Below are 16,544 nucleotides of genomic sequence, written 5' to 3'. Positions count from 1 at the left end.
CATGTGTGTCTTCTATGCAGGCATTAACCCTAAAGAGAAGCAAGGTCTTTCAAAAAAGTCAAATAAATTTTTTTGCTACATTCTAAATGCAGCACAAAATGGCATCCTATACAAAATTAAATTAGGTTTTTCAAAGGAATTTTTCCATATATTTTTTCCATACCGTAACAAGCCTTATTTTTATCAATTCTTCAAACTTCTTTTTGCCTCATTTTTACTTACCTAGGAAGACCTCTTTCTTAACAGTCTTATGTACTTCATTTTAGTGTGTAAACAGTAATCAAAATACAAATAAATATGATAACTGCCACGTCTGGGGAAAATTATGCTTGATCATCTTCTTGAATACAAGTCATATATGAGGTGGATACTGTATTTATAATATTATATATATTATATATATTACATATATTATATATATATATATATATATATATATATATATATATATATATATATATATATATATATATATACAGTATATATATATATATATATATATATATATATATATATATATATATATATATATATATATATATATATATATATATATATATATATATATATATACAGTATATATATATATATATATACAGTATATATATATATATATATATATATATATATATATATATATATATATATATATATATATATATTGAATCGTGTGAAATGATCATATATAATGAATCTTGTGAAATGATCAACATTAGTTAAAATGACTAGTAACACGTGTAATTATAAATTATATTAAAAAAATTAAACTTCCAAGTATCTTGATAGTAACCAGTCACTGCAAATACTGTATTATAAAAAAAAATATCCTGCCAGTAGTTACTGTTGCTAACCCAATTATTATGACCAATGTTCATGTTAAAATCATGCATATATTATATACATCATAAATCTATGTCATTTTATTTACATTATGATCAACAGAAAGTAGTGTCCTGTGAATATGCCCCTGCGAGACGAAATTCATTTTGAAGAATAACAGCAAACATGCGGTGAGGAACTGGACGCGAGTAAGGTGCAGGTGCTGGTACCAGTGTACGCAAAAGATATTCACGACCAGCTGGGCGTCCTAATTCACTTGCAGTTCCAGCATGGTTAGAGCTCATAGATGAACGACGCCCTTCATTAGTGCTTGGATTTTCTTGGGGGGAATCATCTACCAACATTGATGCCTTAAAGACAAATATAATTACATTAATATTATATAATAAAGAAAAACTATATTACATTCATTAATCAATATCAATCTAAGCAAATACTGTACTGTAATGAACTTACTCTTCGAGCCTGTTGAAACAGTTTCCTGATAACTGCAGCAGCAGGACCTCGAGGTCCACCATCAAGGATCACCTCGGGCGAGTTCAAGAGTCTCAGAACAAGCTCCTCCAGAGCCAAAGGAGAGGAAGTATGTGACTCAGTGGTGTCTCCTAGAAGCTTATGCCGCACACTCTGTGCTCGGGCTATACAAGTTTCAACTTCTGTTATTTGTTCAATAACTTCCTGATACCTGTATGTAGAAAACAAAAGGATTAATAAAACCACAATCATTCACATACACAAAGAAATCACACTAACATTATATGTATCAATGAGAAAATCAACTGGAGCAATAAGTTGCTTTGAACCAGTGAACAGGATATTCCCAACCATGTACCTAACCCCTGTACCACAACATGGTATAAGTTATACAACCATGTTGTTGTACAGGGGTAAGGTGCACGGCTGGGAGTACCTTGATCGCTGGATCAAGTCACACTGTAAAATTCAACTGATTTTCTCATTTATGTATACAGTACTTTATCATGTAAGTGTGATTTCCTTGTGCATCTGAAGCTGGAGCAGTTAATGTACTACTTTACCTATACTAGAGTGTATAGTGGTTTTATGTAAAACTTGGAATGGGTTCAGTACAAGCCTCCAGATGTCCTGTGGATTCAGTGGAATCCCAGATTGTGTAACTTATATATTTTTATAATTCCAGGTAAGGCCTATGCCTTACAGACAAACATCATACACCGCCGCCGCACCGCTTGACCATGCAGCCTTCCCCTTCCCGGGAGGGTGAGTGGGGAGCCCCGGACCTCCGTGCCGGCTACTTACACCCACAGTTTGGAAGATGGGGGTGTGAATACATCAAAACATGAGTACAGTACATCAAAAAGAAAACAGAACCACCGACCGGAGGGAGGGAGGGTGCCAGGGAGCCTTTGGGGCTCACCCAGAAAATGGCCTGGTTTTCTGTGGGGGAGCCCCGTCGGCTCCCTGGAGCTACATAACCAAAGATAAGTAAAAGAAGGACTTACCTGGGAGGTGGCCGTCATGCGCTCCTCAACTCGAAGTCGAGACAACTGGCTGCAACCTGCAACCCAAAGCCACACAAGGGAGCCGGTCGGCCGAGCGGACAGCACGCTGGACTTGTGATCCTGTGGTCCTGGGTTCGATCCCAGGCGCCGGCGAGAAACAATGGGCAGAGTTTCTTTCACCCTATGCCCCTGTTACCTAGCAGTAAAATAGGTACCTGGGTGTTAGTCAGCTGTCACGGGCTGCTTCCTGGGGGTGGAGGCCTGGTCGAGGACCGGGCCACGGGGACACTAAAAAGCCCCGAAATCATCTCAAGATAACCTCAAGATAACACGAATGACCAGGACCAGAAATGTTTACCAAATAACGGGCAGCCAGGACCCTGTTCGATCTCCAAATCTCTGCGCCCAAATGTCAGCCCAAGACATGTTGCCAAAGATGGCAGCCAAAGCAGCAAACTTACGAACATCATGAGCACAAGGATAGACCGCAGGCTGGCTAGACTTAATAAATAACTCTTGTGACGATAATCTCTTTCAAGCGAGATTGAGCCTGCTCTTCCCTATATCATTCACGTCATTTTACAAGTACAAGATACTATATTGAAGATACGTCCACCAGTATCGCCAAACGTTTTGCCCAGGAAGCAAAGCGTACCTTGCACCACCCGACACGCCGGCTCCGCGCGTCGTCAACGAGCAAACTACCCATTCTCCGCCTGCCTGCTCCTGATTGGCTGGTGTATCGCCGACAACACCTGCACCTGCACTCACGCCCTCTACCTGAGTCGACGTCTGGGCCAGCTCACGCCGTACTCCTCGGAATATCTCTGTGCTCTTAGAAGTTGACATCTCTCTCTGGTAGACTAAGCCCTGGCTGTCGTGTACTAAGGGAGGTGGCAGCTCAAGCCAGTATTCTCAGCACCTGATTAATATTAATATTATCTTGCACTTCATTTTATTTTAGAGTAAATTTCACATCTATTAATTATTCATGTTGTTTTGTTTGTTGACTTGTTTTGAATTTTACGTAAGCCAAGGGATTGTCTTTGTTCATATCTTGTTTTCTAAAGTAATTAAAATTTCATTGTTTATATTTTGTGTTTTGTGTATCTTCCCATTACCTTACCACAGACAAACAGGCAAGCAGTCTCTTTTTTTTTCTGTAAGTGTGACAAGGCTCCACCTGCCATTGGAGAACTGCCGAACATCAACACTCCAACACTTTACCGTCACACTCTACTAAGGAAAAACCCTGCCAAGAAATCAAGGCCAGAGTTTACGACCGCCCCAGATCACATCAGCCAACGAACTGGGGGCGTGAGTAGCCAGCGCAGGGGTCCGGAGCTGGCTACCTCTCCTCCCGGGGAGGGGAGGGCTGCGCGGACGAGCGGCAGTGTATGATTGCTTGTTTCCTTGGGTGTTGGGGGAGTTCAGCCTCTTTGTTCGGTCTTCGGTTGCAATTTTTTTACCAAGCGGGGTTTGTTTTATTATGCCTACTTTTCTGGGTGCCTAACCCTGGCAGCCAAGGAATACTCCCAATCACAAGGGGGTTTTCCATAGGCCATTGCTTTCTGTGCCTCTCTGAGGGGACCGGGTTCTGGCTCGTGGTCCTTGGTAGGCTGAACTCTAATCGACTGATGCCCCAGACTAATATATCGCACATCAGTCCGATAGGTCTTTTTTTTTTTTTTGCAGGGATATTCCTGCGCGGGCCCTAAGCCTCTGGCTGGCCCACTAAGTGTTGCTTGTTTCTGCTGGTGTACTTCTGTTGTTCTACTACTCCCTTTCATCAAACTAAGTGGTTCGTAGTTGGCTGAATTCTTGTACCAACCCGCAGATCCTGATGTTGCAACTGCTGTGTTGTGGTCACTGTACATCTTTTGCATTGCTCTGTTTCTAATTACTTTCTTAATCTGTGATAGACTCTGTGGTATGTAAATGTCTACATTTCTTCTCTTAGTTGCAAGTTTTGCAGCTTCGTCTGCAATGTCATTTCCTATTATTCCCACATGACTTTGCACCCAGTTGATAAGTACCCGACGGCCTTGTTGTTTGAGTGTTTGCATTAATAATATGACATTTGTGACCAGATGGATGTTATCACATAGGTGTTTTTGTTGCAAGGTTTCAATGGCGGTTCTTGAATCTGTATGTATGATAACATGTTGTCGGTGTTCAGCAAGAGCATGTTCCAAAGCCTTTTGAACGGCTAGCATCTCTGTTTGTAAAGTCGAACACCTATTTGAGAGTCTCCAACTATTTACAGAGTTTCCTGCTTTAACTGCAGCTCTGGTTTCTTGTCCCTGCTGGTCTACTGATCCATCTGTGAAGTGAAGCTGTCGGATGCCAAGTTTGCTTCTACAGGCATACCTCAGTTTAAGAGTTTAATTGGTTCCTGGAGACGCCTCGTATTCCGAAAACTCGCATTCCAAAGCTAATTTCCCCATAAGAAATAAAGGGAAATGAATTAATCCGTTCCTGACTACCCCAAAAACCCCACATCAAACTAAATTTTTATACCTAATTCATCTAAATAAATCTACAAAACTATGTTCCAGTTATTACTTACCTTGCTGTTGAATGCTGTAGGCGTATGGAAGATGGTGAGGAGGAGAGGAGTTACTGTTTGGAAGGGGAGTCCCCTTCCATTATCACATCAGGCAGTGAAGACCTTTCTGGTGTGCTCTCCCTGGGACGTTTTATCTGAGTGCCACTAGGTCCTGGTTGAGGCTCACTGCTCAATTTCCTCACCACAAATCTGTCCAAACCCTGGCTTTCTCACAAATAATGGCCTCCGAAACACTGTCACCCCTTAACTTCTTGTCGTGTATCCAAATTTATAACAACTTTTCCACTTCAAGTATTTGTGGTCTTTGTTTCGTTATTGTTCTGACTCCTTTTGCCACTTTAGCACTCATAATCTCATTTTTCTTCTTAAGTACTAGTGCATATTGTTGATGTGGCTTTGTTGTACTGCCTACAAAGTTCAACAACACGTGTACCGTTCTCATGCTTCCGAATGATCTCGTTTCTCCTCTATTGTCATCCTCACATGGGCTTTCTGGCCTTTATCCTTACCACTGGCTTTCTTGGGACCCATGGTGAGATATATAATAACAAATTGTATAGTCAAATCACCAAAAATCCAACAAAACACTGAAAATCCGCGAGAAGAATTGATGTGGGGTAGTCACTGGGCGCGAGACAATGGTAAACTGAGGGGCGACGATCGCCGAACCACCACGCGATAGGTCGACCTGTACGCGTATCAACAAACTCGCGTCCCGAGGTAACCATTGCCTTCTGAGACATATTTTTCGAGGAAATCCTGCTCGTCTTCCGAAAAACTCGCATACAGGGACACTCGCATTCCGAGGAACCACTGTATATGCATCTGTGCAATGTTACATAGCAGATGAGGATTTGTCTGGTTATTTTTTCCTTCAAGAACCATAATCTTAAAGTCTGCTGATGGAGATTCCCAAGGGGTTTGCATACCAAAGTCTGCATGTATTTCGTTGACACCCCTCTCAGTGATTGTATTTGTTATATCAAATGTATTGATGTTGTTTATCGCACAATGGGTCCACCTGTTGCTATTGGAGGCTTTTCTGTCCAGAGTTAGTGCTCCAGTGATTATATCTTTTAAGTAAACTGATTCTAGGTCTAGTCAATATCTTGGTCAGCATGCACGCAGTAATCCCTTTTACCCTTATTTCAATCGATGTTAGCTTGGTTTCTAGTCTTAGGTTCAGTATTTTAGTCCATCTGGGAGCTCCTGTTATGATTCACAATGCATCGTTTTGAATGACCTCAACGTTTGCCCACTGACCAGGAGAAAGAGTGAGTAAGGCAGGCGCTGCATAATCAACTAGGGAACGGAAGGTGTGTATGTAAAACATTCTTAACACTTTGTGTCCCGCTCCTAGACGGGGCCCTGTGATTGCTCTCATTATATTTAGTCGTGATTTTGCTTTCTCCTTCAAATATTGAATTTGCTTGTTGAATGTCATTTTAGAATCTATCTACACTCCGAGATATTGATATTGTGTAACCCACTGAAGGTTAATGTCTTGAATGCATAGGTGCCTGTCTGGAGTGTTGCTGCTTAGTCTCATTACCTTAGACTTCTGTGCAGATATTTTTAGCCCTAAAATGCTGCATTCAGATGTTACTTTATCTAATGCACCTTGAGCTTTATTTATAAGTGAAGGACCTGTAATGACTAATGCTATATCATCAGCATAGCTTAGCAATTTAACCCCTTCTGTAAATGTCATGGTAACAAGGTTTTCCATAAGGATGTTAAAGACTAGGACTGAAGACTCCTCCTTGTGGAGTTCCATTCTCTTGCAAGTGGTAGTTCGACACTTGTCCTTGCAACTTTACTCTGGCATACCTGTGACTTAAGTAATCTTGAATCCACGATAGCATATTTCCCTTTACACCTTTTTTAACTAAGGTGTGTAAAATTGCTTGCGAGCTTGCAAGTTCGAATTGCTTTTTCTAGATCAAGGAAGATCACTATAGCTGGACCTGAGTTAACTGTTCCTAGTAATGTTGCTATGCAGTTGTCAGTACCTACTCATCTAGTGAAGCCAAATATGTGTTTATGCAGGTCTCCAGTTATCTTCTTGAGGTTATCTTGAGATGATTTCGGGGCTTTTTAGTGTCCCCCGTCTTCCACAGGAGCCTATTTAAGACCATCCGTTCTGCAGTTTTACTAATGCATGATGTTAATGAAATGGGTCTGTAATTGCCAGGTTTTTTCGGCTTAGGAATCGGTATGATGTCTGCTTTCTTCCAAGATGTTGGTAGTTTGCCTTGCTGCCAAGATGCATTGATGACGTCCAATATTCCTTGTTCTCCAGGAGGACCTGCATGTGCGACCATTGAGTATGTAATGTTATCAGCACCTGGTGCAGTGTCCTTACCACCTTTTTTGGCTCTGATTAGTTCTTGTTTGGTGAAGGGAGAGTCACATTCGTCATTTATTGTTATGCTCTCATGAATGACTGTCAACCTATCTTGTTTTAATTGTTCTTGCTGCCTTCGGACCATTGTAGGAAGCTGATATGAAGCTGTTCTTTCTGCAAATTGGAGAGCAAGTCTCTCAGCCTCCTGCAATGGTTGAATACATGCTTGTGGTCGGGCTGGTCGACCTGATATAGTTTTAATCTGACCCCATATTTTGCCAAGACTACTATGTTCATTTAGAATTTGACACCACTCAAACCATCTTGCATCCTTTACTTCTTTAGAAACTCGTCTTGCTTCAGATATCACCGCTCTTAGCAGAATTCTTCCTTCTGGTGTAGGGTTTCTCTTTAGATGTTTTCTGAAGAGGTTGACTCTGTGGTTCTGTTCTTTAACTTCATTACTATAGAACCAATAGTTCTTTCATTTTGTGTTTCCTGGTATAATGATTGGAATAGCTTTGTTTGCAGCAGCTGCAATGGCTTCCTGCAGATTAGTCTCATGTATGTTCAAATCCTCAGATGGCGTGTATGTTGCATACCATTTTTCAAGTTCCTCTTGGTATATATTCCAGTTGGCCTTTTTTAAATTCTACCTAGGTTGTGCAGGTGGTATAGGAAGTCGTTCTATGTTTAGTGTTATGACAGTAGCATAGTGGTCACTGGTGATCACCGGGTCTACTTCCCACTTCGCCTGATGCTTGAGTGCTGTGGAGATGAATGTAAGATCAAGGGAACCTCCTAGAATGTGAGTGGGTTCCCCAGTGTTGAGAAGTATAATTTCAGGTACTTCTCGCAGAGCTGGAGCTAAATGGCGCCCATCTGCATTGGCTGGCCCAGTCGCACCTAACTCTTGATGATGAGCATTAAAATCTCCAGCAATAATTACATTTTCCTGCGTAATTATTGAATCAGTAATTATTGATTTAGAAGCAGAGGCAGTGCTTGCCTTGCACTGCCTCTGCTTCTAAATTACGTCTAGGGGGCTTGTAAATGTTGTGTATTAGGAGCTCAATATTAGCCATATTCACTGTTACTGCTAATACCTCTACTCGATCCCCACATGAAACTGGGTCTATTTTCTTGCTAGGTATGGTGTTCCTGACTAGGGTCATTAACCCTCTTTGTCTCCCCCTGCTCATACGGTATAGCATAGTGCTGATATCCAGCTAATCTGAAGGATTTTGTGGTTGGGAAAAAGAGTTTCTTCCAACACGATTATATCTGCTTTTGTGCTGATTGCAGCCTCCTGAAGAGTGTGGTTTTTATTTCCAAGACCTTGTATGTTCCACTGCAGTATTCGTAATGGCCAGATGACGGTTTTGGCTGGTGTTGCCTCTTCTAGTAGAACTCTTCTTCGGAATCAACCTCTATATTCTCCACCTCACAAGTTGTGTCGCTGCAAATCGAACTGCTCTGATTGCTCGTGGTCATCTCTGGCATTGTTGGAATCTGTGCATAACTGTGGTCCATCGTTTTGCTGTTGGTATTGCTGCATGTCGGACTGTATTGATCGCTCAAGGCCGTTTCTTGTGTTGTTGGAACCTGTGCATCTCTGCTGTTCAATACGTCTTTGTTGGTGTTGTTGCATATCAGACTGCATTGGTCTGTCTCTTGTGTTGTAAGATTCTGTTGATCTTGGGTGATGACTGCTTCTTGCAATTGCTTTTGTAAATGTTGATGTTCTGGTGTCTTGACTATCCGACTGTTGTTGGTAGTCTGTATGTCCATGTTGCGTTGTTTGTCGTCTTGTGCTCCGTCTTATCTCAGACTGTCTATTTCTTGTGTAACTGTGGTCTGCTGAACGATCTTGTCCATTATTATACAAGTGATTTCTTGAGTCTGTTGTTGTGAGGCGTTCTGCGTCATCTGTAGGCAATTAATAATGGTCTCTGCCATGATCTTCATTATGTTTTTCAGCTGGACCTCAGTAAAACTATATATTTGTTGTGTTGATTTCGAAAGTGATTGATTTTTACTCTTTTGCATTTGCTGTATTTCTGCAGCACTTTTGTGTATTTTCTGATTTGGAATTAATAGATTCGGGAAATTTTGCTCTGTGAGAGTGGGTGTCTGTTGTGGCTGTGCACGAGTGTTCCAGACGATGGTGTTGGTGTATGTAGTGCTGGTCTGTGTTTATCCTGGCCTGAGCTGTCTGCACTTTTTCTTTCAGTGCAGAGCAGGTTGTGCTCCAGGCATGATGCTTGCCTTCACAATTTGGACATTTGGCTGTTGTGGCCTGGTTTGCCTTGTGCTTGGCTATACAGTCTTTGGTTGGATGTCTCAGGCTGCACACTCCGCATCTCTCCTGTCCGGTGTAGCGTGATTGATGGTGGCCGTATTTCTGACACCTGAAGTTCCGGGCAGGGGTTTCGGAATGTATGGTCTCTGTCGGTATGTTCCCTAATTTCCAAGATTGAATGTTTCTGGCACATGTCCCATGACAGTCACTAGAACCTGACATGTCGCTGCCTTGTCTACTTTTGTGCGGCATCGTTCTGCATTCAGGATTTGCTTGTGTTTCAGTACTGGATCCAGTGGGAAAATCAATTGGGTATCCCAAAAGCACGACTCGTGTGCGTCTTTCCAAAGGGTCCAGCTTTTCCAAGCATACAGGTTTCCCTTGCAGGACTCTTACTTTTTCTAAGTAATTTGCAGTCTGTTGGTCTTGTGATGTCATCATTATTTCTCCTTTCAGGTTGACTGTAATGGAAAGTTTGAGCTCTGGTTATTCCTTTTCCATTGCCGTTACTACTCCACATGCTGTAGGAAAGTGGTCTGTCTGCATTATCTTGAATTTTAGAAGATGTGCAGAGTCTGATGATGTCTGGTGTGAGACTGGTGGTGTCCTCTCCTGTCTCAGACTGTTGTCCTGTGGCTGGGCTGTGGAGAAAGGTACATTGTCTGACACTGGCTGGTGTGTGACTGGTGCTGTCCTCTCTAGGTCCATAATGTCTGCTGTCTTGTTGGTAGAGGCACGTGGTGAGGCCTCGATAGCAGTTTTCTTCGGTGCCTGCTGCACCTCGGTCCACTGTCCCTCCTCGTTTGAAAGCTGTCTCCATTGCCTCTTTCTATTTGACTTCTCCATGACTCTCAACTTAATGAGGACCGAATCACTGCCCTACCTAATGCCTGAGACACTCCTAGGCCTGGAGAAATTCATTCCCCTTCAACAGAGGTCGTAGAATGATTCCCCCAGGTGGAATCAGGAATATCTAACACCTAAATGAGCAAGTTTTGGTCTACCTTTCCCCTGTCAGACTCAGTACACCTTCTAAGGTGCTCCCTTGTCGCAATGCCCACGGGATATCACCTCGCCCTTCAGGGTAGGACTCTAAGTGACCTGGTCAGTCCTTAAAAAAAAAAAAAGTTCGGTACGAGAGTTTGGGTTGCCTGCGTACTGGGTTGTGCAGAATACCAGTCAGCTGGACAGCAGATAATCAACAACGTTGTTTCTCCATAAATTGTAGATGAAATCGGAATTGTTTCCTTCGAAACAAGATATTGTCTGGGTCTTGGAGTACTGATGTATTCTTCCTCACAAAACCACAATGAATTGAGCTGATGGGTGCTCAGACTCTAGAGTTTTTCCGGGAACAGATCCATGTGCGGCCAGCTAGCAATGGCACCAGCAGCGAGTCTCCTCCAGGGAGCTGACGGGGCTTCACACAGAAAACCCATCATATCCATTTGCCATATCTTCCATATTACATACTGCAGCCTCATGCACAATTGGCACCATACCACTTCGGTAAAATACTTGCAGCAGCATCCCAATTCTTTATACACACAGGTGTGCAGTACTTCCATTGAGTTGCCATTTAAGAAAATGTCAAACATTCACTATTTCCTACCCCAGGAGGCCTGTTCGGGGACTGGGCTGCAGGGACGTTGAGCACTGAAATCATCGCAAGGTACCCTTTTCCATGGGTTGTTCACATTTAATTCCCATTTCCTTTCACACACACCACCACCTATCTTAAAATTCACTTAAATAGACTATTCACCACTCGTATCAACCATTCATTTAATATGACTAAATCAGCTCAACTTTTATCACTCTTATGATTTATTAAAAACTTCACTCTACATCTTCCCTTGATATTTTCATTCCTTTCTGTCATTCTCCTAACACCATAAATGCATCTCATTGTCGCTTCATGGCTTAATACTTGATTTGATGTTCATTCCACACAAGTGCCTTACATCAGTACATAAGAATGGGAACTACAACTCTTTCATGCAGCCCTCCAAAATGGCCTTGGATATTCAGAGGTATTAACAGAATGGGTTTCTGCTGTTGATATGGCCCGTGTTACCTGTATTTAACATAGGTTTGTAAAGTAGCATACAAACTGGAGAGAAGCTGATTAATGCAGTTAATTTAAAGTATGTATGCATCACATATCATAATTACTGTACAATGAATAATAAGTAATTTGAGTTATTATATTAATACAAATGTTTGTATATTTTGGATGTATAGAATAGAGTGGCTTGTTAAGTGTAGTGAAAGTGGACAGTATTAAAAAAAATTACAAACAAACCTTGATGCCTAATGTATATTGGGTTTTCCATTGTAGAATATTTTCTGTACCTAAATTGATGGAGTTACTAGCAACATAGGACAAATATTATTGCAGCATTATTTATTGACTGATAAGAGTTGAACTAGAAGCTCAACTGCCACTAGAGTGTATGGTGGTTTATAACTAATCAGATTTGTACAGTTTCCGAATGAGCAAGCTGGACACGGGTAGAATTGATCTTCAGTTGTGTAGTGATGACTGGCATTGTAGGACATGTTGGCTGTGATATTCTACTAACACATTATGTACCTGAGGCCAGATTCACAAATCAGTTATGCAAGTACTTACAAATGTGTACATCTTTCCACAATCTTTGACAGCTGTGGTTACATACATTAAACAGTTTACAAGCATGAAAACTTCCTAATGAACTGTTGTTACTGTAATAAACAGCCTCCTGGTGCTTCCGAGCTTATTAACTGTTTAATAATTCTAAACAAAGCCGCCAAAGATTGAGAAAAGATGTATGGTACAGTACTGGTCCGTAAGTGCTTTCGTAACTGCTTCATGAATCTTGCCCGTTTATTGTTAAATACTGAAGTCCACCAGGTTATTTTTTAGCGAGGAAGTGCATTCTTAAGGCTTATATTAATTATGCGCAACAGTAATTATTATTATATAATATCATATGTAGCCCTTTCCCTTTGGCTAGGGATTAATAGTTTTGATCAGTGAATTATTAATTTTGTATACTTGTTTGTCCTGTTAAATGGACTTGAGTATAACACGTGAAATAGTTGAGTAAAGTGTCTTTGAGGAAATATTTCATTTTTTTATTACATTACTTATTTTATCTCTATATATTCATTCACTTTGCTACTTTAATCATCATCAAATTAGACAACTAAAAAGCTTAATATTATTCAGAGATCTAAACCTAAATAGGGTCAACAGGCTTCAAAGTCTAATGCTGCAGCTCAAAATCCATTATATATATTAAGAATTCTAACAACTGTTAATTATGACTATCCAGTTTCAATGTACAGTACTTAAATGTTGATGGTAATTGCCAACAAGAATCAACTGCAAAGTAAATAACAATGAGAAAGATCTTACTTTTTGGAATCAGGAGGTTGTCTTGAGAGTCTTACAACTCTTTGTGCAATCATCTCCAAGATGGTAGCAAGAGTATTGCTGTGACATGGCTGAGGTAGGCTGTTAGGAGCAGGGAGAGAAAACAGTGTTTTTTCTTCAGCAAGTCGACAGAGGGAAGCATGTAAAATAATGGGTTGAAGGTGACTACACACAGTACCAGGACCCATAGATGCTAGCCAGTGGAGAACCTGCTCAGCCTCCCGAGTGTCATCAAACAAGCGCTTCTGGCGTCTAGCTGGAACGGGTTTGGCGTTATTCCATACCTACCGACCAAAGAGATAAAGCAAGACAATTACAAGGATGAAGTGCTAAGCCAGTATGGGTACACAATACAGCACTTGGAAGGGACATGAGGACAAGACAGAAGCTGGGATGAGTACAGTATACTGTACTCTACTCTATATTCATTCATACAATACCTGTCAATAACCTATACTATTCAATGCTCTAAGTCCAAAGGAACCCATCCACCATATGCCAGATAAATATCATGTCAGTCTCGTTTGCTGCAAGACAAGAGAGGAGATAGGCTTATACTGTAGTTCCCTGGTAGGTGGCCAAGATGTAAACAGAGGTGGGTGGTACTATGTCTGGAAAGAGGAGGGGTGAAAGTTTTTTGTAGCCACAAAGCCTTCATTCTCAATCACTACCTGGATATTTCACACAATTTTCATCATATGCTGCAACCAATGATTGTCTTCATAACCATCAAATAGTGCTAACCAAGATTTAATGTTTAACCCTTTAACTGCACAACACATCATATGATGTGTTCAGTGACTTGCAGTAACTTGCGCTCCACATCATATGATGTATTGGAGTACTACACAAGATTTAAATGGCCCGCGGATACACGGGGTTCACCACACCTTCATCAGGGCTCTTGTGAATAGATGCTATTTAAAAAAAAATCATGGGCCAAATTCCCGGGTGAGGGGCCTCAGTATTGAGTGAGCTATCAAGCCTGATGCACGCAGCATGAGCCCACAGCACTGCTGTTCAGCTTGTGATCACAGCACTGCTGTTCAGCTTGTGACCACAGCATCGCCTAAAAATGCCATAATATACATGTTCTTGCTATTATTTAGCGATGATATTATTACAGAAGACCCCTGACTGTGATAAAACAGACCAGGGTTCTGATAATAGTAGGATTGTGGTGATTGGGAGCCACCATTTTGGTGAGGGAGGTGCGTCATCTGCACAACTTATGTTGTTTACTGGTGACCACTATGGTCTTTGGGCACCATACCAGCTTACTTGTACAAGTATGGTGAATAAAACAGGTAGATACTTACATATAATGTGTGTATATAGCGTAATAACACCACAAACAGTATTGTTGGAGGAGAAATATTAGTGCGTCTGGCCTTGAAGGCGGCCGCCACCAGCTGACTGTGTGAGTAGCTACGTCTTTGTGCCTTTACTCACCATACAAGCTTAGATGTACAGTTATGGTGAACAAAACATGTAAATGCTTATATATAACGTCTGTATATAAAAGCAAAAACAGTATGGTGGGAGGAAAATGGTGGCAAGTCAGGTGAGGTGAGGGAGGGAGGGAGTGGCTGCTAGTGGCGGGGTGCCACTGGCTGCCACTGCCACTCAGCATACCAACTTAGTGGTTCGTTATGGTGAACACGAATGTAGATACTTATGCAATAATGGTCACAAAAACACTGATCCAAGTATGCAGAATAACCACATGTGAAAAATAGAAAATGCTTAACGCATTTTCTATTTTTCACATGTGGTTATTCTGCGTAGATACTTATATATAACGTCTGTATATAGTGAATAAAAGAAAAAACAGTATGGTGGGAGGAGAATGTGGGCGAGTGAGGTGTTGAGGGAGTGAGTGGCAGCGAGTGGCTGGCTGGTGTGTACTCACCTAGTTGTACTCACCTAGTTCTGTTTGAGCTCTGGCTCTTTGGTCCTGCCTCTCAACTGTCAGTCAACTGGTGTACAGATTCCTGAGCCAATTGGGCTCTATCATATCTACATTTGAAACTGTGTATGGAGTCAGCCTCCACCACAACACTACTTAATGCATTCCATTTGTTAACTGCCCTGACACCGAAAAAATTCTTTCTAACGTCTCTGTGGCTCATCTGGGTACAAAGTTTCCACCTGTGTCCCCTTGTTCGTGTTCCACACGCGCTAAAGAGTTTGTCTTTGTCCACCCTGTCAATTCCCCCGAGAATTTTGTAGGTGGTTATCATGTCTCCCCTTACTCTTCTGTTTTCCAGGGTTGTGAGGTTCAGCTCCCTTAGCCTTTCCTCGTAACTCATTCCTCTCAGTTCTGGGACCAGTCTGGTGGCACACCTCTGAATCTTCTCTAACTTCGGCTTGTGTTTAACTAGGTATGGACTCCAGGTTGGAACTGCATACTCCAGAATTGGTCTTACATAAGTGGTATACAGGGTCCTGAACGATTCCTTACACAAGTTTCTAAAGGCAGTTCTTATATTGTCCAGTCTAGCATATGCCGCTGATGATATCCTTTTGATGTGGGCCTCTGGGGACAGGTTCGGTGTGATATCGACCCCCAGATCTTTCTCTCTATTTGACTCTTTTAGGATTTCACCTTCCAGATGGTACCTTGTGTTCAGCCTTCTGCTCCCTTCGCCTAATTTCATTACTTTACACTTTTCTGAGTTGAACTTTAGCAGCCATTTTCTAGACCATTCCTCCAGTTTGTCCAGGTCATCCTGTAGTCTCTCTCAATCTTCATCTGTTTTGATTCTTCTCATAATTTTTGCATCGTCAGCAAACATTGAGAGGAATGAGTCTATACCCTCTGGAAGGTCGTTTACATATACAGTGGAACCTCTATTAACGAGTTTAATCCGTTCTGGCACCGAGCTTGTTACCTGGAAAACTCGTCTTAAGAAACAAATTTCCCCATTTAAAATAAAGGAAATAAATTTAATCCGTTCCACTCCCAAAAACATCCATACTTGTATGACATTTTTTAATGTAAATATAATACTGCACATGTAATTATAAATGTTTTGTTGTACTGTTTTAATGTTTACTTTACCTTATGAAGAGTCGTTGCTGGCTTGAGGGAGACGATGGGGAGGTGGGAAGGAGGAGAGGGGTTATGGTGTGGAAGGAGAATCCACCTCTGAGTCAGGCAGGCTCTCTCTTCTTGGGATTTTCACCCCACTGGGACCGGGTTGTGGTTCACTATTACTGGCTCTTCTTTTCTCTACTTTTGGAGAGAACTTTTCTATTGACAATTGCTTTTGTCTTTGTTTTAGGATGTCCCTAAAACAAGACAGCAAATTGTCATTTTACATGTTCACACACTGGGTTGTCACTGCTTGATCAGGGTGATGTCACTGGAAGAGGCAGCATCCTCCCTTACCTCCTCATTCCCTTACTAATGGTGTAAATTGTTGATGAGGACCTGCCATACTCCCTTGTGAGATCAGTCACACAGACACCACACTCATGCTTTGCTATAAATTCCTTCTTCAAATCCACAGTAATTGTATCTTTCTTCCTCTTGACAACACTATCTTTAGCAAGCAGCTTCTTTGGAGACATCGTGTGTT

The 16,544-nt window shown here is 41.5% G+C and overlaps 1 protein-coding gene across 1 annotated transcript in view; it reads right to left on the bottom strand.

Moving 5' to 3' along the window:
• Positions 1–647: 647 nt before the first annotated feature.
• The window catches only part of LOC138349784 (rab3 GTPase-activating protein catalytic subunit-like), a 55,625-nt gene continuing 39,728 nt past the window's right edge, over positions 648–16,544 (bottom strand). Inside the window, exons 4-6 of the mRNA XM_069308411.1 lie at positions 12,943–13,244; positions 1,297–1,525; positions 648–1,190 (exon numbers count right to left, since the gene is read on the bottom strand). Of these exons, the coding sequence (XP_069164512.1) occupies positions 936–1,190; positions 1,297–1,525; positions 12,943–13,244 (786 nt within the window). The 3' untranslated portion in view covers positions 648–935. The remainder of the gene's footprint in view (positions 1,191–1,296; positions 1,526–12,942; positions 13,245–16,544) is intronic.

Source organism: Procambarus clarkii, chromosome 62 (assembly GCF_040958095.1).
Source record: "Procambarus clarkii isolate CNS0578487 chromosome 62, FALCON_Pclarkii_2.0, whole genome shotgun sequence".
Taxonomy (NCBI): domain Eukaryota; kingdom Metazoa; phylum Arthropoda; class Malacostraca; order Decapoda; family Cambaridae; genus Procambarus; species Procambarus clarkii.
Note: the sequence above shows the minus strand (reverse complement) of the source record. Positions and strands in the feature narration are given on the sequence as shown.